Source organism: Hippocampus bargibanti, linkage group LG02 (assembly GCF_051943395.1).
Source record: "Hippocampus bargibanti isolate YZ-2025 linkage group LG02, ASM5194339v1, whole genome shotgun sequence".
In the NCBI taxonomy this organism is placed as follows: Eukaryota; Metazoa; Chordata; class Actinopteri; order Syngnathiformes; family Syngnathidae; genus Hippocampus; species Hippocampus bargibanti.
Window position 1 is genome coordinate 6,738,013 of NC_142735.1, and position 26,168 is coordinate 6,764,180.

The 26,168-nt window shown below is 40.9% G+C and overlaps 3 protein-coding genes and 1 long non-coding RNA gene across 6 annotated transcripts; 1 reads left to right on the plus strand and 3 right to left on the minus strand.

Annotated features, from left to right (window-relative positions):
• Positions 1–327: 327 nt before the first annotated feature.
• mrpl18 (mitochondrial ribosomal protein L18) lies at positions 328–1,585 on the minus strand. 2 transcript variants are annotated; one of them, XM_089016812.1, is made up of 4 exons: positions 1,320–1,585; positions 989–1,160; positions 586–820; positions 328–511 (listed from the first exon to the last, which is right to left on the minus strand). In XM_089016812.1, exons 1-4 carry the CDS (start codon positions 1,408–1,410, stop codon positions 434–436), a joined length of 576 nt encoding a protein of 191 aa, XP_088872938.1. In that variant the 5' UTR covers positions 1,411–1,585; the 3' UTR covers positions 328–433. The 2 variants fall into 2 exon arrangements, with proteins under 2 accessions (XP_088872938.1, XP_088872947.1); XM_089016821.1 differs by having other exon boundaries at positions 989–1,157; positions 1,320–1,577.
• Positions 1,586–2,878: 1,293 nt separating this feature from the next.
• LOC148901357 (V-type proton ATPase 116 kDa subunit a 3-like) lies at positions 2,879–17,046 on the minus strand. The gene is made up of 21 exons (XM_089022411.1): positions 16,914–17,046; positions 15,685–15,807; positions 15,269–15,347; positions 14,071–14,219; positions 13,888–13,983; positions 13,742–13,803; positions 12,447–12,573; positions 12,290–12,372; positions 12,134–12,227; positions 10,326–10,538; positions 10,095–10,245; positions 9,258–9,397; positions 8,916–9,073; positions 8,750–8,840; positions 8,541–8,659; positions 7,604–7,817; positions 7,325–7,435; positions 7,163–7,246; positions 5,377–5,497; positions 5,025–5,196; positions 2,879–3,662 (listed from the first exon to the last, which is right to left on the minus strand). Exons 2-21 carry the CDS (start codon positions 15,799–15,801, stop codon positions 3,569–3,571), a joined length of 2,475 nt encoding a protein of 824 aa, XP_088878537.1. The 5' UTR covers positions 15,802–15,807; positions 16,914–17,046; the 3' UTR covers positions 2,879–3,568.
• LOC148901358 (uncharacterized) lies at positions 7,366–14,202 on the plus strand. 2 transcript variants are annotated; one of them, XR_016118511.1, is made up of 5 exons: positions 7,366–7,485; positions 7,642–7,819; positions 8,188–8,366; positions 13,862–13,986; positions 14,066–14,202. It is a non-coding gene; the product is annotated as an uncharacterized LOC148901358 (long non-coding RNA). The 2 variants fall into 2 exon arrangements; XR_016118515.1 differs by lacking the exons at positions 7,366–7,485; positions 7,642–7,819 and adding an exon at positions 7,910–8,049.
• Positions 17,047–18,844: 1,798 nt separating the features above from the next.
• On the minus strand, positions 18,845–25,885 carry prpf19 (pre-mRNA processing factor 19). Its single transcript, XM_089022433.1, has 16 exons — positions 25,711–25,885; positions 25,383–25,532; positions 24,225–24,301; positions 23,153–23,294; positions 22,999–23,072; positions 22,852–22,917; positions 22,732–22,773; positions 22,548–22,622; positions 21,609–21,684; positions 21,399–21,508; positions 21,160–21,315; positions 20,900–20,969; positions 20,316–20,489; positions 20,101–20,183; positions 19,752–19,857; positions 18,845–19,652 (listed from the first exon to the last, which is right to left on the minus strand). The coding sequence occupies exons 1-16, from the start codon at positions 25,727–25,729 to the stop codon at positions 19,555–19,557; spliced, it is 1,518 nt and encodes a 505-aa protein (XP_088878559.1). The 5' UTR covers positions 25,730–25,885; the 3' UTR covers positions 18,845–19,554.
• Positions 25,886–26,168: the final 283 nt, after the last annotated feature.

Genomic DNA, 26,168 nt, shown 5'->3' on the forward strand with positions numbered 1-26,168 from the left:
CACCATGAGAAGAAATTCTACTTCAGTTTAAACATCGCTGAGGCTTCTCAAAGCAAAAATCTGTATTTGGGGTGCATTTATAGTTTGATTCCTACAATTCAAACTATATTGCCAAAACAACAGTGCTGTTCACAGATTAATCCAAACAGCCTGTCAAGCACCGTTATCTTGAAAGGTGGGAAAATATTTGAAAGTATATCTGTCAACAAATGCATTGCAATAGCCTGCCATTTTAAACAAGGGTTTGTCCACTTTATATCCCTTGTATGTGGTACCAACTATATCTATATGTGCCTTGCACAAAAAAAAAGAAAATAGGCAGATGGGTGAATATTGAATTTGGTAACAGTTTATTGACAAGATCGGTAAAGCAACACAATGTGAGTCACAAGGAAAAAAAACTAAGAAAACCTTTGACAGATGAGCTTTCCATTTAGAAACCAATATATTTCCTTCTGGGTTCACTGAGGAAGATTCCTCCATCTTTCATTCCTGCCCGGAAAGACTGAACCTGTACAAGACAATTACGACTCGTCAAGAGCGATGTTGGCAAAACGTCTCCAGGCAGAGTTCTGCAGCACTTACAGCATCCGAGCGATATGTCCAAGGAATGGCCCTGTACACCATCCTGGTGATGCCGGCCTGCTTGCATCGATGGGCCAGGACCTCGCCCACAGCCTGGCATGCCGCCACACAATTTGTGGAGGGGAGCTCTCTCTTCAGTGCCCATTCTTTGGTCGAGCACGAGAGAACCGGGTCGGGTGAAGAGCAAGAGAAGACCTGAGCAGTCACATATTTCTGACTGCGGGAAAACACCAATCTAGGGGCGAGAGCAGGGGTTGCAAGTATTAGGGGACTTCCTGGACAACAATTACTACATTCTTCTTTTTCTCAGCTTGGACCCCATCTTGTGGTGTTTTAGAAACACAGAGCATAAAAGCCACAGGCGAAGAATGAGCGAGGGAATTAAATCGGTTCTAAATCAGACCTGTGGTAGAACTCGCGGTGAGGCCATGTCGTCTTCCAGCCGCGGTCCTTCACCGCCAGGGCCATCCGCTCAAGACTCCGCGGGTTTCGATTCTTAAAAGTTGGATTTACTGACTCGTTTTCTACCGAGCACGGCTCCGGCTGAGTCGCCGACTGGGTCATACGCCGACCTGCTTTCCATACAAAATTTAAATACTCTTATTTGCGAAATAAGAATGTGCAGTGGTTCTATATATCAAAATCTCATCTCATCTCATCTCTATATCAAAATGTGCATTGGAAATGTCATTTAAACTGCGACAAATCAATCAAATTGTATTATAGGACTTTACCTGGGAAGTTTGTCGCCGTACAACATCGTTGAATTTGACCAACAAGCAGTCGAACGCCTTGATTTATGCAGCTCAATGCCATTTTCGACATAAAATTACTCAAGCCACATGTAAAAATGTGTCATAATTCAAGTGACCAGCGCGCATAAATGAAAAAATAGGACGACCTATGCAGATTTTTTCCTCATTGAAATCCTTAAATTTCCAACAGCGCCATCTTTGACATTCACGTTAGATCCGGGTACGTGATTCAATGTAGGAACTGAAAGAAACACATACGAGAGATCAATAGTTCCCCTCTAAAAACAAACCGACGCCTCTGGACAAGTTGTGTCCATAATTTGTAAAATCGCTTCAAATGACTTCTACTGAGCGTATTTTCCAAAGATTCAACCGCATATAGCTATATTTTATGTTTTAAGACTCACACTGAATATTCCGGAAGTCTTGTTTTTGAGTTGGTGACGAGTACTGACGTCACGTCACGGAAGGAACGCCCCTGACTGAGAAAGCACACACTGTAGCAGTCCTTTCATCACGCCAATGTATTTTTGCGGTACTTTGTCTGGTCTGAAAACTTCGCGTTGATCCATGTTGATGGCGAAATTAGAAGGAAAATACATAAATAACGCGATGGTGAATCCTTGTGTGTTGCACCGAAAAACTATTTAATATTCGCTGACAAAAATTCCCGGGAGAAAAAAAAAAATCAGCCCATTTCCACGGAGCTTTGTCGCCATCTTCTGCCTTTTTTGGGTGCTACATCTCTCTCCAGCTGCCTCAAAATGACACGGAATAAATTCTTTAATTGATTGCAAACATGTATGCTTTCCTCTTCAGAACTATTTGAATCATTTTCGTTGTACTAAGTTCATTCTGTCTACTTGATATCTAATTTAAAGCAGATTCTTTACTTACAATGTATTGTAGGTGTTCAGATACCTGACATGTTTCGGCGTATACTTCCGCCTTCGTCAGAGTGCCCAATATTTGAATCATATTCATAACTGGGTGAGTAACAAGAAAGCATCTTCTCCGAATCTGAAGCCATTGTTTTGATTCTCGAGCAAGGCAAGACGTCTTGGCGTGACGTCACGAACAAGGGGGCGGGACCATCGGAAACTAGACACTTCCGGTTTCAATTTGAAGTAGTTTTTAGACATTTTAACTCATATTTATTGTTGTTTTGCATTTGACTAAAAATATCAGCCTGCATATTTTGGGTATTTTAGATGCTAGAAAACGTTTTCCTGATGTCAGTTCGGAAACAAAAAAGTGGTGTCGGTTGTGCTTTAAAAAAAGACAATTGGAGGTTACAGAGCGAATATTTACACACAATTTGTTTCATATTTAAAAAATACAGAACATATTTTAATCTAAGCCCTCGAAGTCCTTTCCTGAAACAATACCTGCTTTCGTACAAGGTGACTATTACAAATGTCATTAGAAACTGATCTGGTCTGATTGGCATGTAAAACCATCTTTAAATCACGAATCCTTTTCAAAGTAAAGGTGAAACCGTTTTGAGACTTAATTTGTAGTGAATGACTGCTCACAAGAACACAAGAAAATTATTTAATTTCAGTCAAACTTTGATCACTTTGACAGTGCATAACAAATGCAAAAAATAACATAACATACATGGTCCAAAACATTAGCATGGTAATGTGGTCCCAACAATTTCATGACTGACACAAACGGTCTTGGTAAGGCACAAGAGAACTGTTGCTGACATTTTAAGATTCAATTGCTTCAGACATTTATGTAACTGAAGCGACAATGCATTGTGGAAAAGTTAAGACTTGCATAGGAGTTACAGAATTCCCTGCCAACATTTGGCAAATTCAACATACTGTATCTACATTTACAACCCACCAATTCAACATGCATTTCCCGAAATGTCCTTTTAAAATGTGAAAATCATTGTCAATGTCACAGTGAAAAGTATCCATAATTTAGCATTTCTTTCGCAATTAACAATTACAGTAAATGTACAGAACATTGTGTGAATAAAATTTGAAAAGAGAATCGTAAAGTATCTATATTTTTATATAATGCAACTCATTCTTAGATATCTTTCCCATTATGCCCCAACAGTCCACAGAATCATGCTCATTGTGCAATTAAACTGTTAAATACCCTCAATCCACAGAACACTGTCGAGTTAGTCTGCTGCAGTCCAATACGTCGATGAGGTAAACAAATGAATAAATTTGCAATTTCAGTGAATTCTTTGGCCAGAATGATGATCATATGGCAGCAGATGCATTGATCAGAGAGGAGAAAGAGAATGGGTGCAGCTTGTAGCCCGAGCCACTGTAGAACTTGTTCTGGAACTCCACCCTGAAAGAAAAACATTCAATATGCACACCGCATCTTTAAAAATTATCCATTGAGCACACAATTTTATGCAGCTTTGTTTGAGACCTATGAATAGTGTAAACACATTTCTATTCAACAATGTAATTTAAAGCAGGTGTAATCAAACCTGTTGAGTTTAAGGGCGCCTGGTAATGGAGAAAGCCTCCCTCACATTCCAAATGTGCAAATCTAAATGTCTCATTTTAATCATTTCCACCTAAAAATCACAACCTGTTAAATAGAGGAACATTGAAATGCACAGGCAGTGTCAGACTGATCCTTCTCAGACCATTTATTAAAAACACATTCATTCTATGGCACTTGACTCAGTATTATTTGTGTGTTATTGTATTTACAGTTTCTATGTTATTTGAGAAATAATGTTAACTTACTGCAGTTTCTATGCAGAAATGGTTGTTTTAAAGTGTTCGATAAATAGAATCGGGTGATTCCCAACTTAGCTATCTGGTTGCTGTATTTAGCAACTCGTCTAGTATCTTCCTGTTATGTATTTGGCTGACACCTGACTTAAAGGACAACCGACGTCACTTTTTTGTTTTTTAACCCAAAACACGCAGTATGATATTTTTAGTCAAATGCAAAACACCAATAAAAATGACTTAAAGGGTCCAAAATCTGCAAAAAATTGAGCTGCGAATTGGGCATTTTCAGAAAGTCCCTCCCCCAGTTCGTGACGTCACGCCAAGACATCTTGCATTGCTAGTGAATCCAAACAATGGCTTCAGATTCGGAGAATATGCTTTCTTGTTACTCACCCAGTTATGAATATGATTCAAATAGTTCTGAAGAGGAAAGCATACATGTTTGCAATCGATTAAAGAATTTATTTGTGCCATTTTGTGGCAACATTGGGGGGAAATCTCTCACCCAAAAAAGAGGCACAAAGCGACCTCCTGTGGCCACCTTCGTTTCCACAGGCTGATAAATTCCTTATATGGCGCTTGGACGCCGTCTTTTGGCCTTCTGGCGGCTTTTGGGTGCAACACGAGGTCCCCAGACCAAACTAGTACAGCAAAACACATTGACGTGATGGAAGGACCGCTACAATGCGTCTTTTTTACGGTCAGGGGCGGTCCTTTAGTGACGTCACGTACGGACTCGTCACCAACTCAAAAACAAGACTTCCTGAATATTCAGCGAGAGTCTTAAAACGTAAAATATAGCGATATGTGGTGGAATCTTATTAAATACGCCCAGTAGAAGTCATTTGAAGCAATTTTACAAATTATGGACACAACTTGTCCGGAGACATCGGTTGTCCTTTAAAGCTTTCAGTCACACACACACACACTTACACACAGGAGATTGAAAAATGTACGTTACCAGTGCAGACGGAGTGCGTGCAGGAAAGCTGAGAGGCCCTCCATAATTAACAGGATGGAGATGGTCAACAAAGCAAAAAAGGCAAAGACGAGAAAGAGCACTGCAGAGCCCACATAGCCCTGCCACCTCAGGGCAACCCGCATCACCATCACCCACAATACCTCTGACAGCTCTGTGGAGATAAACAAAGTCAATCAGCTGCTTTTCAGTACTTGGAAATTTCAAGTCATGTGTGTCTGAATAATTCCCTGACAATAGAATGGAAAGAGTGTCTGTTTAAGAGGAAGGACGTCTGTGTGTGAGTGTGCATGTGCCATGTGACCGCGACTCGGTAGGGATGCCAGTAACATACGCGCATGCGCTAGACTGAGGGCCCAGAGTCGCAGGTAAGAGGCAGTGTTGGAGATGCAGCCCAGGCAGTACTCGATGGTGTGGATGGCTTGATGCATGAATGCGTCAGCAGCATCAAATTCCTGTGAATGAAAGAAGACAAATTTGACAATTTTGCTTCATTCTGTCAGCATGACCAACATTTTAAAAAAGTATTGTACAAAAAGATAAGATATTTTTCCAAAAAAAAAGCTGTCATTATTATATTAAGACTGTCATGCACAAAATCCAATCAGATTTTCCAAAACTATTCAGCACTATTAAAAATTGTACCTAAATAAATATTTTAAAATAAACAGTTCTGAAACACTCTATGCAAATATGATTAAAAGCTAAATACAAATAAACTCTGCAAATTCATCTTTATTAACTGTACTGGATTAAAAGCATCCGTTGCGGCTCCTTTCACTCCCGTGGTTGAGAGGTAAGAAATGTCATTGGCGCTGCCAGTTGCACATAGAGAACATTTGACAATAAACTTAACTTGAAGCTTATTTTAAAACTGCATTTAATTATTTAACATGGTTATATTACGGTAAGTTAAATTCAAGGTGTTTTAAAATTCAATTTGAAATAAAAGACCACATTTTGGTGACATTTTGGTTTTCCAAAATGACTCAAATACTGTCCATAAGTGACTTGAATCTGCTGTTAAGATTCCTGACTAAAACTTTTTTTGTTCCAAAATCATATGATTTCATGACGTTAAAAGTCTTTTTGCGAGACTAATAAAGGTTCATTATATCGATATCGGTAGTACTGCTTATTATGATACTATTTCTATGAACGCAAGGAGAAAATTTACATGCCGTAGGATCAGATATATCGATAGTCTGGTTACATCGATATTTTTTCCGACTCCCGAGAATATCGATATAATGAGACTTTACTGTATATGTATTTTATGAATAGTAATTTATGTTGCGATTTGACACTATTTACAGTGATAAAATTCTACTCGCCCTGCATTAACGTATCCTGTGGCTGTAAAGTGACCTTGAGTTTTGAAAGCCACTTATAAATGAAATGTATTATTATTATTATTATATTATTATTATTATAAGACTTTTCAAGGATCGATTCAAGACATTTTCATACAAAAATCAAGATGTATGTTTTTAGATTCAAGCTCTCATTGCTCCTGAAAACCTTATAAGCAAGCTTGAGTAGGAACAGCGTTAAATAAAAATGTACTGAAATAAATGAAATTAAAACATGATTAAACAGGACTGAAAAAAAGTTCAACCCAGGACAATAAACTGCACTTAAATATTGGTTTTCATATACTGTATATTTCACATACTAGTTGAAAAGGAATTGGACTAACAGAATTGTTGAAAACAAACAGTTCTCAAAGATGAAATACAACTACAGTAAAGTCTCGTTATATCGATATTCAAGGGAGTCCAAAAAAATATCGATATAACCGGGACTATCGATATATCCGACCCTGTTTGCATGTAATTTTCTCCGTGCGTGCATAGAAATAGTATCGATATAACCGGGACTATCGATATATCCGATATCGATATAAAGAGACTTTACTATATTAAAAATCTGCTAAACCAGTTTTACCATTGTTAGATTAGATTTTTTTTAATGTTGTATTAAGGTACAAATTGTAAAAGCGGGTGACCATGTAGTTGAGTGGTGAGCATATATAACGAGACTTTACTGTATTGTGTACTTTTCACAGTCACTGGCAAATGTTCTGTACTCGATTAAAAGTAAAAAAGTTATGCCCGCACCTCCTCCTCTCCATCTATGTCGCCATGTCGGGCATTGATGGCGCATTCATCAACCACCAGCGGGCGTCTCTCTTCTTGCAAGTGCTGCAGCAAATGAAAACACTTTTAGAAAATGGACCCATCGGATGTAGAGGGTTTCAAGTTGCTGGTAGAAGCACTCACCAGCTGACGGCTTCTCCCCTTGTGTGTCAAGTATTCCTGTAGTGGTTTCCCGAGTAGAAGGACGGGAACGGAGCAGAGCGCCAGCACCACCAGCACTTTCTGTACGATACCCTGCGTGAATGAACAGAATCATGTCCTGAGTTTCAGCCACTTGGAAGGGGGTAAATTTTTATTTTTATTCTTACCAACCCTAAAAAGACAGTATTTTGGATACTCAACTGTTATATAAAAAAAGCTTGACAGAAGAATTAGGAAATATTTTTCGTGGCGTACACACACCTGTCCTGTATATAGTGGTGGATTGTCTTCATTTTCAGTGAAGAGGAACATGTCTATGAAGTGGATGAGTATACTAGGAGCCACTTTGGACTGGGCGGGAGTGTAAGCGATCCACTTGAAGACCACCATGAACACCAAGTATCCGAACAGACACAACATGAAGAACAGCTCTGGGATCAGCACCAGGAACACGCTGCTTAACTTGCCAAAGTGCCTGTAAGCATGACGTCATTTTTACAAGTCAACACTCTATAATGCATACCTGCCAATTTCTGAAACCAGAAAAGCCTCGTAATACGCCAGGGTGCAGGTTACTGCGCAGTAAGCCATCTTCATTTCCGCTTGTTAGCGTTTTTTTATCATTTCAAATAATGTGGGGCGTACTACAGACTTTTATACAGTAATTGTAATCATTTATGCGAGCAGCTATTAGACAAGGTTGACAGGTATGAAACTCTAACTCGCATCATTTTCACCTTTTCTTGAGCGAAGTCTAACTCTATGAAATGCTTGGGAACATTCCTCACGAAACGACTGTAGTTTTCTTTTACTTTTCACACTTTTTGATTTTTTTTCTCCGGCAGATGCTATTACACGACAATGATAAAAACGACGCCAACTCTTGAGTCTTGATTCCAGGAATGAGCTGGCACTTTGGATTCCAGGAAAGACCCGTAATTACGCGCATGGATAGTTAATCCAAAGGAAGCTAACAGCCAGCACTGTGCCGATCGCCTATTCTCGGGTTTGGAATTAACGTTGGGTACAGTACTTACTATTTTGATGATTTTGGATTGATTGTTTTTATTGGAAACCGTAATTTTCATTTCTAACCTGTAACCCGGAATGGGATTTTAATGGCAAAAGTAGTTGGCAGGTATGTACTGTGTATGCGAGAAGGAAACACAATTTGCTGGGATGCTGGACGGTGACTTACACGTAGTTGAAGAAGGACAGACAGACTCCAAAAGTCATGTGGATGATACCGATAATAACAGACATCTTCATTTTGTAGGAGTTGAGGAAGGTTAGCTTGTTATTAGCCAAACCCCAAATCTGACCGCGAAACAATCCAAAACAGAGTTGAGTCAGTGAAAGTTTGAGGGGAAAAAGACACTAAGTGCAGATTAGTTTGAAAAGTCATACCGGGTCGATGCCAAATGGGTAAGGGCTGGTAAAAACACCAGGCACAACAGGATCCATTGACAAAAACTTGTTTCCTGCCAGGACGGATGCACTAAGGAGAGCGTAGCAAATGTCAACGATGGAGGACAATAGAACATTAAAGCTAGAGTTGAGAAAAAAAACTCACTTCCAAATGTTTTTCTCAAACATCGGAGCGACGTTCCATCCCGAGCTGAAGATGTTGAGGCCACGACTGAAGCACTCATTGTAAATGGCTCCGGTGTAGATGGAAAACAGTCCCATCAGCAGAATCAGATATCGACCTCCAAACATCATCTTCCAGATCTGAAAAGGCCCAAAAAGTCACTTTTGTTGCACAGCAAAGAATAACTAATTACAGTAACACTAGAATTTTGACGAGCAAGAGTTTCTGATTTCATAGTGTGTAATCTGACAAGAGTCAGGAACGAGATGGCAAATGGATACATTTATCGAACAAATAATCATCAGTGCAAAAATTTGAGAAGACCTCATTATTGCTTCTTCTCAGCTTTGGGTCTTTCTCCTCGAGAACCATCCAAAGGCCAGCCAGAGTCATCAGCACACCATGACCCACATCCCCGAACATGACCGCAAACAGGAAGGGGAATGTAATTATGGTGTAGATGGCTGCGGAGACAGAAGATAGATAAAATATGCAAATAATAATAATACATTTGAATGGTGAGCAATGACAGCTTAACTCATTCACTGCCAGACGTGCAAAAATGTGTCCATTCCAGTGCCAGGGTTTTTGTCATTGTCACTTGAAATCCGGTTTTAGGATTGCATAAACATTCAACGCAGCGTAAGAAACCTTCGACTCTCTTCTTTCATCAGAAAAAAAAGAGTTAATTCCTAAATTATATGGGTTTTGAGTTATATGAGCTTGAAATGAGGGTGGCTGTCCACAATACAATGCAATACATACATAGTGGTTTATATAGCACTTTCATAACAGCTGAAGCTGGAACAAAGCGCTAATATGGAAAAAAAAAATGGAAATTCTGCCCCCTTGTGGAGGGGAAAAACATTGCCAGATGCCATGGCCAGTGCTTTATTGGCAACCAAACAAGAAAAAACAAAACCCGAACAAATTCGGAAATGGCGCTATGTGTCATATTTTCAATTCCCAAATACATTTTATTTTTTTTACTTCAAGATGGCGCCGCCGACTGTTTTTGCACTTATGTCTTTCCTTTCATCTTCCTTTCATCATTTGCTGCTGTGAAATGTAAATGTCTCCACTGCTAGACTAATAAAGGTAAATCCAATCCAAATACGTGAATGACAGTGAATGAGTTAAAATGGGTTCACGGTGATGTACCTGGATTGACTTCTCGGTAGCTCGCCACTCCGTAGGCATCCACGATGTTCTGGAAACCAGCGGTAAAGGAATTAAGCGGAAACAGGGTCGGCGGAGAGGTCAATGAAGGCAAGCGGTTGTAGAAGGAGTCCACACCACTGCCACTTTTCCTCTGAAAGGCAACGAAGACACTGGATTAAGATCGGGCGTTCATGTGTTCTGGGCCGCTCGGGTTTGGAAGCGGTGTCTCACCCCTCCCTCTCTCAGGGCGCTCTGCAGCTCGGGCAGCTTGGCGACGGGACACCATGCTTCGGCGATCAGGCACTTGTCTGTGACGGAAGGACTGCAGAGGTTCAGGACCATTTGGACCGCCTTGCACTTCTGGACGCGCACCTTCCACTGGGGCAGTACAGCCACGGCACGCACGAGGAGCTGCTGCAGGAAGGCTTCGGTCTGAGACAATACCTTGAAAAAGAAAACAACCAAGTTTAAACACTTCCGGGACACAATTTACCATATTTTCCAGTGTATTAGGCGCACAGGAGTATCAGGCGCACCCCCAATGAATGGTGTATTTTCAAACTTTTCCCATATATAAGGCGCACCTTCAATGAATAAAAAAAGTTTTCCATATATAATCTAACAATATTAAAGTTTTCCAAATACAAGGCACACCTTATTATAAGGCGCAACAGTAGAGGCTGGGGTTATGCACAACTTCTACTTGGGGAAATGGAGTCAGTGACTTCTGACAGTAGTTGCCAGACCTGTTATGGCTCAATACTACTTCACATATAAGGCAAAACTGTGTATTTGGAAGAAAATCAAGGCTTTTGGGTGTGTCTTATACACCGGAAAATACAGTACTCTTGTTCTCGTCTCAGCAAAAATCTGTGCCTTGTGAAATCAGTCAGCAATAAAATCTACATGAGGTTAAATATGTTTTTGGGACTTTTGACCAATGTGCTTGATTTTATTTATTTCTTCATTTATTTATTTATTTATCCCAAATTTGCTCGGGTTTTGGTTTTTCTTGCTGGGGGTACCGATAAAGCGCTGGCCAGACCCGTGGCAATGTTTTTTTTCCCTTCCACGAGAGTGCAGCATTCCCCTTTTTTCCAGGTTAGGGCTTTGTTCCAGCTTCAGCTGTTGTTAAAGCACTATATAAATCAATGCCTGGTGTCAACCGTTGAGACCTTCAAGTTCCTGGGAATCACAGTCTCCCAGGACATGAAGTGGGAGGTCAACACCAACTCTATCCTGAAAAAGGCCCAACAGAGAATGTACTTCCTGAGGCTGCTAAAGAAGCATGGCCTGCCACAGGAGGTGCTGCAACATTTCTACACGGCTGTCATCGAATCCATCCTGTGTTCTTCCATCACCGTTTGGTTCGGGGCCGCCACAAAAATGGACAAAATCCGACTTCAACGGACAGTTAGGACGGCGGAAAAAATCATTGGCACCGCCCTACCCACTCTCGAGGACTTGCACACTGCAAGAATCCAAACTAGGGCGCGGAAAATCCTACTGGACCCTCCGCACCCCGCCCACCACCTTTTCCAGCTACTCCCCTCAGGCAGGCGCTACCGATCCATGCGCACCAAATCCAGCAGACATTTAAACAGCTTCTTCCCCCAAGCCATTAACTCTTTGAGCTCTTTCAACAGTAGCCAAAATGGAACTGTATAGTGCCACTTAGCAGTTTTTTTTTGACAACGATACTAGTGCAGCGTGTTCTACCAGAAACAAATTCCTTGTGTGTTCTACATACTTGGCAATAAAGATGATTCTGATTCTGATTCTGAATATGTATGTATTGCATTGTATTTCGGACAGCTGCCCTCATTTCCAGTTCATATAACTCCAGACCCAAATAATTTAGGAATTAACTCTTTTTTTCTAATAAAAGAAGAGAGTCTAAAGTTTCTTACGCTGCATGGAATGTTTATGTCGTCCTAAAACTAAATATGTTGTAGGTCCTGCAATTTGAGTGAAAATGACAAAAACCCTGGCACTGGAGTGGACACATTTTTGCACATCATCTCTGGCACGACACGTACAGATTTGATGTCTTCAATTCTGCCTTGAAGTCCCTGGAGAATATCTTCTCTTTCACCTGTGTTCTCAGGATACGCAAACGTCTGTGTGCGAAAGCTGTCGCAAAAGGGAAACCAAATGAGTAACAAAAAAAACTTCCTCGCGACAGATTGACCTACCAGTCGCAAATCTTCTTCACTTTCTGTCCTATCTGATCCCCCCAGTACGAAATGAGGAAGACCGTCCACTGCACCATCTCTCCCTGCAGATGACAGCAAATCCCATAAACACACCTCGTCATAGATGAGTGCGGTGCCCCCGTAACGAAGCTCCGACCGTGTCTGGGTGCTCGAGACGATCCTCCATCTCTCGGAAATCCACAATGATATAACCACGGCATGCCCGCCACAGTAGCCGCTCGAATGAGGGGACCCTCCAGGGATGGACCACTCCCGCGACAAAACTGAAAGACAGGACAATCTCTATCAGACGATGCAAAATAGCTTGAGGAGCCCGCAATGAGACGAAAAGAACGTCAGCGCAGAGCCCCGATGCGTATGTGGAACTGTCCCAGCTTGAAATTGAAGCGATTTACGTGAGACAGAAGATGTGAGACAATCTCTTTTCATCAATGGATGCTACAGCTTTCTTTTCAAGTTTGCTAGGAGCAAACGTGTACATTTCACCATGACGTCCCTGATCCACTGGTGAAATAGACGCTTTGATCCTCTCCTCTTTCATCTAGAACTGCTTCATGTAAAAAAGAGGGTGCAGAAAGTGCTTAACTCATTAACTGCCAGACATGTACAAAATTGTGTCCACTCCATTGCCAGGGTTTTTGTCATTGTCACTCGAATTCCAGGACCCACAAAATATTGAGTTTTTGGACTACATCAAGATTCAATGCAGCGTTAGAAAGCTTAGACTATCTTCTTTCATCAAAAAAAAAGAGTTAATCCCTAAATTATATGTGTATGGAGTTATATGAGCTTGAACTGAGGGTGGCTGTCCAAAATACAATGCATGACACATTGGTTTACATAGCACTTTAGCAACAGCTAAAGCTGGAACAAAAGACTAACATGAAAAAAGGAAAATTCTGCCCCTTGTGGAAGGGAAAAAACATTGCTCGAGGCCATGGCCAGCGCTTTATCGCCACCCAAACAAGAAAAAAAAAAAAACAAATTCGGTAATGGCGCTGTACATCATATTTTCAATTCCCAAATAAATTCATGAATGGCAGTGAATGAGTGAAGATTGAATGACTGTCTGTGTCTTTTGTGTTGTGTCACATCATTTGTTATTTCGTTTTTTTTTGTTGTATTGAGATCAAGTCGGCGCCGCGAGAGTGGATGCCTTTACAGCAGGTCCTGTTTTTTGTTTTTCTACTTCCTCCCTTACTTTCTTCTTCCATTCAACACTTTGCTGCTATGTAAATTTCTCCACTGCGAGACTAATAAAGGCTGATCCAATCCGATCCAAATCACCAGCCTTTTGTTGATCGCCAATCAATCAAGCAAATCATTTCACATCTTTTTTTTGTTCTTCATGATTACTTCACGAGGTGCTCTATCAGTGCAGCCCGGTGGTTGGGGATCAATGCTTGATGTTATTAAGCCATGATGACGTACCTGAGGCGTACGTCACGATGGTTGTCAAACATACTTTGGTTTTCCAGGATAGTAGGGGGCGCCTGAGAGAAATGAGCGCCAGTTAGTTAGGACAGTATGTCATTTAACAATGAATTACAGATGCACAACGTCAAGCTGTCATTCACCTGCGAGGCTGTAAGAGAATGCGTCCTGGTCAGCACTCCTCTGTATTGGCACAGCTGGGTCAGCTGAGCGCGAAGACTGTCTCTGTTCCTGGACACCTGGTAATAACAATGAAACGCTGTGATTTTTCTGATTTTCTTTCTTATTGATGTGAAAAAAAAGTCTGATCAAATGATTCAGGAGACCTCTCGAAGCTCTCTGGCCAGCCGTTCGCTCTCCTCCTCGATGGTGATGAGCTCACGAGGCTGGGGGACAGAAGGTGACGGACAAGGAGGAGGGAGGGGTCCGCTCAAAGGAGGTGATAACGATCGATTGATCTCCTGCTCCAGGAATGCTGGAGGGCAAACAAAATGGATCAGATCCCATTGGGCAGCAAATATGCACAATCTTTAAAGTCTATTGGGAGCAGAAATGTCCATTTCTCATCTGTGACTGTAAAGTGTCCTTGAGAGTTTTGAAAGGCGCTTAGAAATCAAATGTATTATCATTATGATGATGATGATTTTTATTATTATTATTATTCCAAGCTATTCTGACTTTCATCAACATTATTGCTGCCTGATCTAACTTGAGGCCCACAATGACATCAGCATTTTTCCATCCCCTGATTGTTTGGTTCGAGCAACATTTTGTTAACTTCAGAGCAGCAGAACTGATCTGTCACATGCAACATTTTTTGTTAATTAGCATCTCTGGTCAGCGTGATGTACTTTGTGACAATGTTTTTACCTTATAGTTATAAGAAAAAAAATGCTTCTGAATTGCTTCATATGATGTGGCACAGTTGTGTGATGTTACATTGTATCTTTGTTTAGTATTAATGGTTTCTTAATTACAATGTGATAGTGGAGGTCGGAACCAAAGTTTTAAATTGTCTATCTATTCCCTATCTAACTGACTGGCTATCTAGCCGGCAGGCTATCTAGCTAGGTATCTGTTGGCTATCGATTGGCTAGCTAGCTTTCTATCTAATTGAGTTACTTTTGGGTTGAGTGTATGCTGGCGCATGTGGCTGCCACTGCTCACCCAAAGAAAAATGTATCCTGTGACTGTAAAGTGACCTTGAGAGTTTTGAAAGGCGCTTATAAATGAAATATATTATTATTATAATCTAATTCACAATAAAAGTCATTATTCTTGAATTGCGATTTTAAAACAAATACTAATACACTATTCATTAATTTGTGTTGGGCTGGGTGTGTAATATGTGGAGGTGATTAAACATTTATACGGTTTCCCAAAATCCAGAACGGCCCTCCAAGGGAAACCGTAATCACAATGTGGTCTGTGACTAATATGAGTTTGACATCCCTGCAGTAAAAGAATTGTACCAGCATCAAGTTATTTGTGTCCATGCTAAAAACAGAACATGCAAATACTTACAAAATGTTTTCTCAAGCTCCTCACATCGTCTCACCTCACCAACAAATTTTCTCTGAAATGCGTTCACGTTAGGGTTTAACTAAAACATTGAGAGAGGAAAGAGGAAGTAAAGGTTAAGTCACACAGCTTCTCGCAAGTGGAAGAGGAAAATGTAACTGCATGGTGACTAAAAGCCAGCATATTGGAATTTACACTATTGAGTCTAAAAAAAAGATGAACACTTGATAATAACTCGTGAGCGCTCAATTTGAATCTTGTGAAAGGAAACAACTTTGAAGCTGATTGTGTGTTAAAATCAATATGGGAGAACTGTGACACATGGACAGAAATTTTAAATTAGTCCAATGCATGACAGTATACGAGCTGGAGCGTTCTCATCTCTCTGTATCATAAAGAGCGTGCAGAATGTGGCTCACATCTCTGAACTCAACCAGGCCCAGCTCCCCCAACTCGCTAACGCAGTTGTAGGCTGAGCCAGACTGGAGGAAGAGCTGCACCAGACACACCTCCTCACTTCGAAACATGGCACCCATTGCTACCTGCACAATAGCAAAAACACACAATCACATATTCGGTGTCATATCCAACAAATTGGACAGAAGCTATTTGAGATACCACGGTAGCAAACTCTTCTCCTCTCATTCCTCTGGACACAACAACCACTGAGCATACCATAATCAGGAAAGAAAAACAATAAGTATTTTTAAAAGGTATTTCTAACTATGGTGTGAAGTGATAAAATACAAATGCTTTGTTATTGTACCTCTTTCCTCTTAGTACATGCACCCCATTCATAGATGAGAGGTTTCAGTGCAGTTTTCCCCTATCTTATACGGATATATATTTGTTTTTACTCAAGTATCCAGTACTTAAATTTAAAAACTGCGTGCAAGTACTTTAACCACTTTTTTACCATCATTTGAGAACTAAAGCTTCTCTGTTAGCGGACATAATTTAATCAAGTGTCAAAGGGGAAGCACATTCCTCTTAAACTTCCCCTTAGTGTAATCAGAATGCTCCACTCTTGGATAAAGAGCTCGATGGGGTGTCTGAAATCTATAGAAAATTAAACTGGGCTAGGAATTCAAGTAACTAATCTGACTTTCTGGTGTTTATGAAAGTGTCCATGTTGTTGTGTGGCAATTTAACAACTCCCAACAACTCCCTTGTGTGTGTGTGTGTTGTTGTGTGCCATACTTTGAATCAGAAGGGGGATCAAATTAGCAAAGCTTTGATTCCATTGAAAAATCCAGTGCAGTGATTTTCTAGTTTATTACTTTTAAGATTGGTTTTGTCCTTACTGACAATATGAAATTATCTGTTGGCAGGCCCGATGTTACGAAACATAGATTTTAATTTTATTGAAAAAAAAAAAAAAAAAAAAAAAAAAAAAAAAACAACTCTTCTGTCACACACCATGACTTATAACTCTTACTCGACCATTTGTTTTCTGTCACGCTGTACCAATTAAAGTGAGAAGGAACCTTGTGAAACAATCAACATAACATTCCCGACATTTTAAAGAAATGATTTTAGTCAGACGGACTGTTATTTGCGGGAATGAACGTTCACGTTACGCAGATACCATTACTCATAGACTTAGTAGAATTCTGCAACACAAACAACGTTTACAATCATGGCTCACCCCTTTGTTTTTAGTCAATTGCGTTAGTCACCAAGCACTTTAGTCCAAATGTTGTCCGTCCTCAGCAAGTTGAATGAGACGTTGCGTTGAAGTGAACTTGTGTGACTTGACGATCACTTCCCGTTTGGAAAAGTCACGTTACTGTGGTCTCACGTGACTCTTGGCTTGCCGGCCACGAAAAAAGAGCTACCAAGTATAAATGATGGCAAACAGCGCCACCTATCTTTGCCTTTCGTGTTAAAACGTGGGATATAAAATAATTGTCACATTGACAAATTAAATGTGCACCGGAATCGTTTTAAGCAAAGCTGCCCGGGCGTTGACGACAAACACTTAATACTCTATCGAAATTATACGGACAGAATTAATAGGCTTGCTGCTCTTGGAAAACAAGTTTGTAAATTTTCCACGCCCCCATGTAGTGTTGTACTATATTCACTCACCATTTTCCCATTTGGTCTATGGAGGCATATTAACTTCCGGTTGCAAGTTTTCCGCACGTCTTCATCTGTCAAGTCTCAAATTCGGGGGTCATTTCCGCCTTGGGTAGCACAAACTGAGCAATCCATATTTTTTTGCCGTTGATGGTAACCGGAAATCCCGCGTGAAAAGTGAAACCTGCAAGGCTGGAAGTAATTCTGAAGGCTTTGTGGAGATTACGTTTATAGGACAACAGAGCCTTTTAAATGGTGGTGTTTTTGGGTCTTGCCTCCACAATATCGACCCCTGAAGTGTCTTTCCAGTGCAGACAAAACCCACACACGCTCGGAGAGAACATGCAAACTCCACACAGGGAGGCCGGAGCGGGATTTAAACTCACGACCTCTACACTGCGAAGTCACCGTGCTCACCACTCAACTACATGGTCACCCGCTTTTACAATTTGTACCTTAATACAACATTGATGAGAAGGTTTCTTCAGCCGTCATCTGTACAAAAGTGAAGGTTTCGGACGTTTCGCCTCCTATCCAAGAGGCTTCGTCAGCGAACTAAAGTCTGACTGGTCGTATCGGCCCCATTTATATATCCCTAATGTCCAGACCTGGTGGCGCCGGACACAGCTATGATAGGTCCCTACTCTCAGGTTGGGGGGGGCGCGGGACCCCCCCCTGTGGCCCCACTGATTGTTCCTACATTCCTGACTAACGATTGGCGTATTACACCCACTCCCCCCGGTATCACCTCATCAGCATAACGACCCTCATCAGCATTGCGAAAGTTGACTAACCTGTTTTGCCTGAGCAGGCTATTGTATGAACGATCCAAATTGAACCTCACACCACCAGACCGGTTTAAAGAAGGATTTTGTTGTTTTATAAGAATCGCCTCTTTTACCCCCCTTTCAAACCATCTATGTTCTTTCGCTAAGATTTTAACCTCATTGTCGTCAAATGAGTGGTTGCTAGCTTTTAGGTGCAAATGTACTGCCGATTGAGGCCCACTAGTATTATCCCTGCGATGTTGATAAAGTCTTTTTTTGAGAATTTGTTGAGTCTCCCCAATGTACTGCTCTTTACAATTTTCATTCTTACAATGTATGGAATAAACTACATTACTTTGTTTTCCATTTGGTAGCCTATCTTTTGGATGCACTAATTTTTGCCTTAACGTGTTTATCGGTTTGAAATAAGTAGGAATTTTATGTTGCCAAAGGACTCTTTGTAATTTTTCAGAAACTCCTGCAATGTACGGTAAAAATGTCCGGCGCCACCAGGTCTGGACATTAGGGATATATATATGGGGCCGATACGACCAGTCAGACTTTAGTTCGCTGACGAAGCCTCTTGGATAGGAGGCGAAACGTCCGAAACCTTCACTTTTGTACAGATGACGGCTGAAGAAACCTTCTCATCGATGGACCACTCCTGTACGACTGAGAGCTTACACAGACTTAATACAACATTAAAAAAATCTAATCTAACAATGGTAAAACTGGTTTAGCAGATTTTTAATATATCAATACAGTAACTGCAATATTGTAAACTATAAAAATGAAAACACACTGAATAGTATTTATGTAATTTTTAAAACAGGTAGAGGCTGTTAAGATTTACATCAAAGAGACAGTTTCATGAAACTCAGAATCCGGTAAATGGCATACAAAAGATATTTGACTGTAAAAGAGCACATTGTGAGACATACCACATCTGATAAAACAGCAATCAACACAAAAGTCCCAATGGAAAGTGTGGAATTAAAGGAAGTGCAAAATGTTCACAAACCATCTTCCTTTTAAGCTATTATGTTACCACAGATGCCCTTTCAAACCATTTAAACTTGTCAATGTTAAGAGACATGGCATTTTACTTATGACCTCACCAATGGCCCCCCAACTCGTACACACAAACTCACAAAATACAAGAGTGTAAATCAGCGATGCAATAAAAAAATAAAACAGGACATGACGCGGCATCTGATTTCACCAAACACTGCAATAAAAGAAACATTGAAATTATGCTGCTGATCTTTCAAATAGATATTTTGTCAACTTCTGTTTCATGCAGATGAAGACTAAAACATACTAAAGCAAAGTTAGCAGATTTTTTTTAACTACAAATTATACGTCTATAACCAAGTAGGTATCCAGGGCCTCTGGTCAACCTCTGTCGTTTTCCTCACCCCATTATCAATTTCTGTTTTTCTACAAACTGTAAAATTTCAAACTTCTGTCCATTCCTGCAGAGCTCAGGAAACGGGCGTTCTCTCCAAAGGCCACCCCGCTCACCAAACCTGTGTGATCTAAAAATGCAGCAAATTTAATGAATTAATGTCAACAATGGTGATCAATGTCACACAATGAATGTACATTTGACAATACAATGACAAGTGGGCCCTCACCTGTGAAATTGAGGACCTCAGACCACTGCTTGCAGATGTAGACACGGATGTCGGATCCTCCTACAGCCAGGTAGGTACCACTCCGGTCAAACACGAGGGACTTCACCTGCAAGATTCAGGTACGTAAATGAAAACACTGCAAACCGGTTGGAATGGTTGACTGATGTTGGCATCAACGCAAAGTAATCAATGTAAGGCATGTCTTGTTACGACTTTAACAAAAGTGAACATCACTTTGACGGCGAATCTGATAGTCGGTTGTCATGACCAAATTCCTTAGAGAACATTGCTTGTGTGCAATGTGAAGAATAAAAGGATAATGTAATAGCTGCTGCCTTTCTTTAAATACCTCATAGTTATTGTCCAGTGTGATTGTCTTGAAGTTCTTCAGTTTCCTCAGATCCCAGAGTTTCAGAGAACTATCCTGTGCCCCTAGAATACCCATCAGTAAACGTAATTAAACATGAAGCTTGTTGTAATATTAGGGGTATAAATGACAAGTGTATTTTATGTACAAAGAAAAAATTAATAATTAATATTTAGATTAACAAAAAAAACACTCACCTGTAGCCAAATAGTATCCGTTCTCAGAGAAGGCAATGGAGGTGACAGGGCCCGAGTGACCTGGGAAGTTGGCCACATTTGTGCGCTCCTTCAGGTCCCAAATCTTGATCTGGGAGTCAGCAGTTCCAGTACCAAAAATGAGACCATCGGGGTGGAACTGAGCACAGGTGAGGGCTGTGGAGGGAGCAGAAAATGGCAACTCATTAACTCATTCATTGCTATTCCCGAGTGTATTCGGGTTTTGGTTTTTCTTATTGGGGTGCCGAAAATGTGCCGGTCAGACCTCTGGAAATGCGTTTCCCTTCCACCAGGGGGCAGCATTTGCCTTTTGTACAGCGGCCCTCACTTGCACCTCATGTTATTCCAGACCCATATAATTTAGGAATTAACTTTTTCTGATGAAAGAAGAGCGTCCGAGGTTTCTTACGCTGCATTGAATGTTTAATTTAGTCTTAAAACTCAATATTCTGTGGGTCCTGGAATTTGAATGAAAATGACAAAAACCCTGGCACTGGAGTGGACACATTTTTGCCCATGTCTGGCAGTAAATGAGTTCAGAATCCACAACACACAGTGGTGCTTACCACAACCAGCACTTTCATCTGTGACCTTTGTGAGGACTTGGCCGGTCTGTATGTCAGAAAAGGCCCAGAACTGCAAAACAAAAGTGAGACGATCAAGACAAGGAGACATAAATTACATCCATCATCATATGAGATCATGTTATCCATATGGAAGATGGCATTTTCATCATCTCATTTTCAAAGCCCATTGTTAAATCAAATCACATCATGAATACACACGTTTTAAGATTTTTTTTTTTTGAGTGACGCAGCACACATACCTGATCTTCAGAAGAGCTGAGCAGGTAGTCCCCAGTGGCATGCAGGGACAATCCAGTGACACCTGCCTCGTGAGCACGCACCACCTGGACACAGTTGCCACCGGTGACGGACCACACGCGGATGGTGGTGTCGGGGGATGCAGAGAAAACCACAGACTGGAGGAGGAAAAGAGAAATCGAATGATTGCAGGATAATAATAATTATGTCGTAAAAAAAAAGACCTGAAAAAGTCAGTGACCTGGGATGGATGGTAAATGACCGAGGTGACCTTCTTGGTGTGACCTTTCAGCGTAGCCACAATTTGTTCCTCGTTCTTGTCAAACACAACCACATTTTTGTCAGCGCCACCTAGAAGAGCGGAGCACAGCTGAATCAGATCAAAGTCTCCCGATGGACAGGGGAAGGGGGGGGGGGCAGGGTCATCAAACCAATTTCCAAGCAAGCCTACCAGTGAGCACTTTACTAGTGTCTGAGGGACACAGATCCAGAGCAAGAATGCCAGGTACACTGGCACTGTGAAGACCCTGAAAAGTAGAACAAGTCGACACAATAGTTAGACTTTTTTGAAATTGACTTTCTATCAATTACAGGTGACTAAAAGTAACAAGTTAATCAGATTTTGCATTATTAATCCAAATTATGTGCATGCAAAAGGTAGATATTTTTGTCCATCAGGGATTGCCATGTTTATATTCTACTGTATTGTCTGTGAGTATGACTTTAAAACGGTAGGGCATGGTCTGGTGAGTGATGTGGGTGGAAACTGGCTTGTTGTCATATTTATTTTTTTTTTTTTTTTTTTTAAAATAATAATAATAATAAATTCTATTTCTAAGCGCCTTTCGTACCGCTGCATGTTGAGCAATAGTTAATGTACGCAGTGCATGTACGTACGTCCAAATTTGTTTTCTCATTCGTTCTTCCTCGTTTTAAAGTGCATTGAAAGTGGCTGTGGCTTTCTTTGACCACTTTAGAGGACATTAAAATAATTCCTAACTAGCAAAGGTAGGCTATGTTGAATTAGCTAAAATCAATATGTTGCATTATGTTGCTAATCATAGATGTGCTATCGATGAAAAGGTTTCTTCAGCCACCATCAGTACTTCTTTGGCGGTTTCGGATGTTACGCTGCTCATCCGAGAAGCTTCGTCAGTGAACTAAAACTTTTGCTGGTAGGTCTGGCCAACCATTTCAATACATTTTGCCCAAATATATACATGTGTGTGCTGTTGTGTTGTTACTGTATTTAATCTTTTTTCGGATTGTGTTAAGCGCCGTCACGCTATGGATTAAAAAAAAAAACGTTTATTGACTTCTCTCAATTATTCATCGCAGCCTCGAGTGACAGTCGACCCCAAATGAATGACTTTTATCAATAAACACTTACAGCATGAGAGGCCACTTGCCGGTACTTGCCAAGATCTTCAGCTCTAACCAGCTCCTCTGGAACAGTTTTTCCTCTCTGGAAAAAAAGACATTGGTAGATTGACAGAAAATGTTGACAACAAAACAATAAAAGATAATAATTCAAGGGTAAAAAAAGCGACAGTGGAAACACATTTGCCCCATACCTTCTTTCTCTCTGTGGTAAGAATTGTAGCTTTGTCTTGAAGCTGAAACAATAAGAAAACAATTCAGTCCAAAATGTGCGCAAGCCAAGTGACCCGTGAAATTAAAAAAAAATATTTTACCTTCTGGATGATGTCTAGAGTCATGCCCACTTGTTCACTAATCTCCATAGGCACTCCAGCAGAACCCTGCCAGACAAAAGGAAGAACAATTGGCCATGAATATACCATTCAGTCCCATATTAATGCCAATAATTGTTCATCACTTACCGGTGCGGCTGGCTGAGAGGCAGGAGCTGCTTGAGGTGTAATCAACCCGGCCTGAGGTTTGAGTGTGGCAAGAGCTGTCGAGGAGGAAAATTGTGCAAACTCAGACATTCAAGGAAACTAAGGACATGTTTGAAACAACATGCTATCAACCCACCTTCTCTGGCTGCAGCAACCTCTTTGGTAAGTCGAGCAATGACTCGACACGCTGCATCGTGTTGATAGAGAGCGTGCGAGAGCTCTTGGCGAGTCGTCTGCAGCTGTTGCCTCAGGGTGAAGCTGTGAAGCATCACAGCATCCTAGAAGACAGGAAAAAAGAAGCATACAGTGTGTTCACCTCAGGATAACTTCAATTACAACTCTCAGTGTCATTGATAAAACAAACAATCGGGTCATTTGCAAGTCATTTAGCACAGAGCTTTTCATTCACGGTGGCGTAAACCGGAAAGGGGGCTCCCGTCGTCAGTGTCATCAACTGTTTCAATACATTTTGCCCAAATCGCTGTTCTTGAGTATCTAATCGGCAACATACGCATTTGTTGATTTCATTTTTAATCGCCAGGGATATTATCCACTTTGGTTAGAATATCAATTTCAGTTTACAGTATCGTAAATCTAATGGTTAGTTGTCAAACATCTTTTGTAAATCTTTCCATTCAGTTCATCAAAAGAGCACAAGTAAATTTTGCAATTTGAAATTGGCAAATTTCCCCATTGTGGGACGAATAAAGGTTTTCTGATTCTGAAGTAAAATATCTGCAAGCAAATGATCAAATTAGGTTCATATATTAATGTTATAGGGCAGGTGTGTCAAACTCATTTTCATCCAGAGCCATATTGTAGTTACGGTTTCCTTTGGATGACCGCTATGAATTCTGGGAAATGATATCAATGTTGAATTACCTCAATATTTTACAGACAGCGCACAGCAACACAACTCGTTTTAAAATTAGAAGTCATGAACGATGACTGTTATTGTCGATTACATATGACAAATTAGAATTTTGGTTCACATTTTTGCAAGCATCACAAAACTTGATATGCTTGATTTGCTTTCGCGAGCCACTTAAAAATGACTTGGCGGGCCAGATCTGACCTCCGGAGGCTTCATTTTGACACCTGTGTTAGAGGATATTTTAGGTTCTTCCTGAAATTTCACCTGATTGCCCTATCCGTTTGTAAGTAATATGCCATGTCATAATCAAAGAGAAATCTGGACAAACACTTACCCACTCATCTTGGAGGGACTTTAGAATGGCAGGAATGCTTGTAGCCGATGGTACCTTTGGTCTCACCGGATGGGAGACTGGTAGACAAGTATAAAATATTAAATTTGCACAAACAAGTTCAGCAAATCATAAAGGAGACATGGAGGAAGTAAAAAGTAAGTGTGTTGTGTGGCTCTCTCTGAGGACTTCCGACTCTTTTTAAAGGATGCCTAAAATGTCCATAATGCCAGCAAAATGCAAGACACAAAACAAAAAGAAGTCCACGTTGGCCCCCGAGTAGGCAGCCGTCAGCAAATGCTCCCACGACCCTTTCCTTTTGTTGTTGTTTTTGTCTTGCTTTGTGTTTTCTTTTGTCACTTTGTGTTGTTGTGCGTCATGTAGAACGGATATGGATTTTTTTCAGCATTTTTGGCCACGGCATTCATCAAGGAGGAGACTGTGCTGAGCAGTTGCGCCTTTTCGGCAGCACGAATATGCCAGCACTGTTTTTGATTGGGAGGAATTTCGGTGCCATTTGACTGTCATCACTGGACAGCTCTGTGGCGATTTAGTTTTTTTGCGCCTGTAATGGGCATCATTTTCACAGCCCCGTTTTGTTCAGCGTAAAGGTCAGTGCTGTTGGACAGTCTGCGGCTGGATGGATGCATGGTTTGAGGAGCCCGCGATGAGAAGAAAGGAGCGTCAGCACAGTGCGCTGATGCATATGTGAAACTGTCGCGGCTTGGAATCGAAGCGGATTCATATGGGACAGAAGTAAGACAATCTCTTTTCATCAATGGATGCTACAGTTTCATCTTTGCTTTCAACATTTAACTTGTAGCAGACGTGCACATTCCACCATGATGTCCCTGATCCACTGGTGAAAAGAACATTTTGATCTTCTTCTCTTTCCTATCGAACTGCTGCATGTAACAGAGAGGGTGCAGAAAGTGCTTAAGATTGAATGATAGTCTGTGTCTTTGTGTTGTCATGTGTCTTTGTGTTGTGATATTATTTGTTATTTATTTTTTTAATAACAATAATAATACATTTTCTTTCTATGCGCCTTTCAAAACTCTCAAGGACACTTTACAGTTTGTAGGAAATAAGTTGGTAGGGTTTATGGGGGGTTGGGAGCATTCTTCCGAGCTTCCTCTTTCTATTGCTGACTATGGTTACCTTTAATATCTACAAGTTGTTCCTCGGACAGTGGTTGCCCATTCATTGGGTCTGTCCCATTCTCGACGATGAACTTCTCGATGAGCCGACGCTCAAACACCTGGTTGGACACCGGAGACACGCACGGGTGCTCTGGGAACTCGTTGGAGACTGAACAAGAAATACATTCAGATTGTATTAGTTATTTGATTCAGAAAGAAAAAGTCGGGAGCTTTGCGACGTATGTGGCGGGACTGCCAGGCTGCTAGCGTTAGCTCATTTAGCTAGCAGCGTTAAGGCGGTTGCACACGGACCTTGCCGATCTTTGTATCAACTTAATGTTACTTACTTGCACACACCAAAGACATCGTCTCGGTCAAGACTTAAAAATCACTTCAGTTGATGGAATTTGACTTGTTTCGTGTCCACAAAGCGTTTGGTGCAGTTGATACTCTCTTGACTATATTTTCCTAATGTTGGAGACCGCACGCTCTCCTTTCATTGCCGCGAACACCGGAACTCCTTCTTCTTGATTTCCGGCAAAATGGCCGCGTTTGGTGCATTGCTGCCACCAACCGGATAAAATATGAACACATAAAACAGCGCCTAACCGCCTTTCTCCTCTCTCTTAAAATGGTGGGCAAAAGTGGAATACTTACAAACGGCCCAATGCCGTTATTTTTATATGACTCGGTTCGGACTTACTGAACGAGTCTCTTGGCATTTCTATAGCAGTTACTTTTGTTGTCCCTGAAATTTCGTACATTTTGTTTGTATGTAATTCATCTGAATTCCAAGCACAAGTCT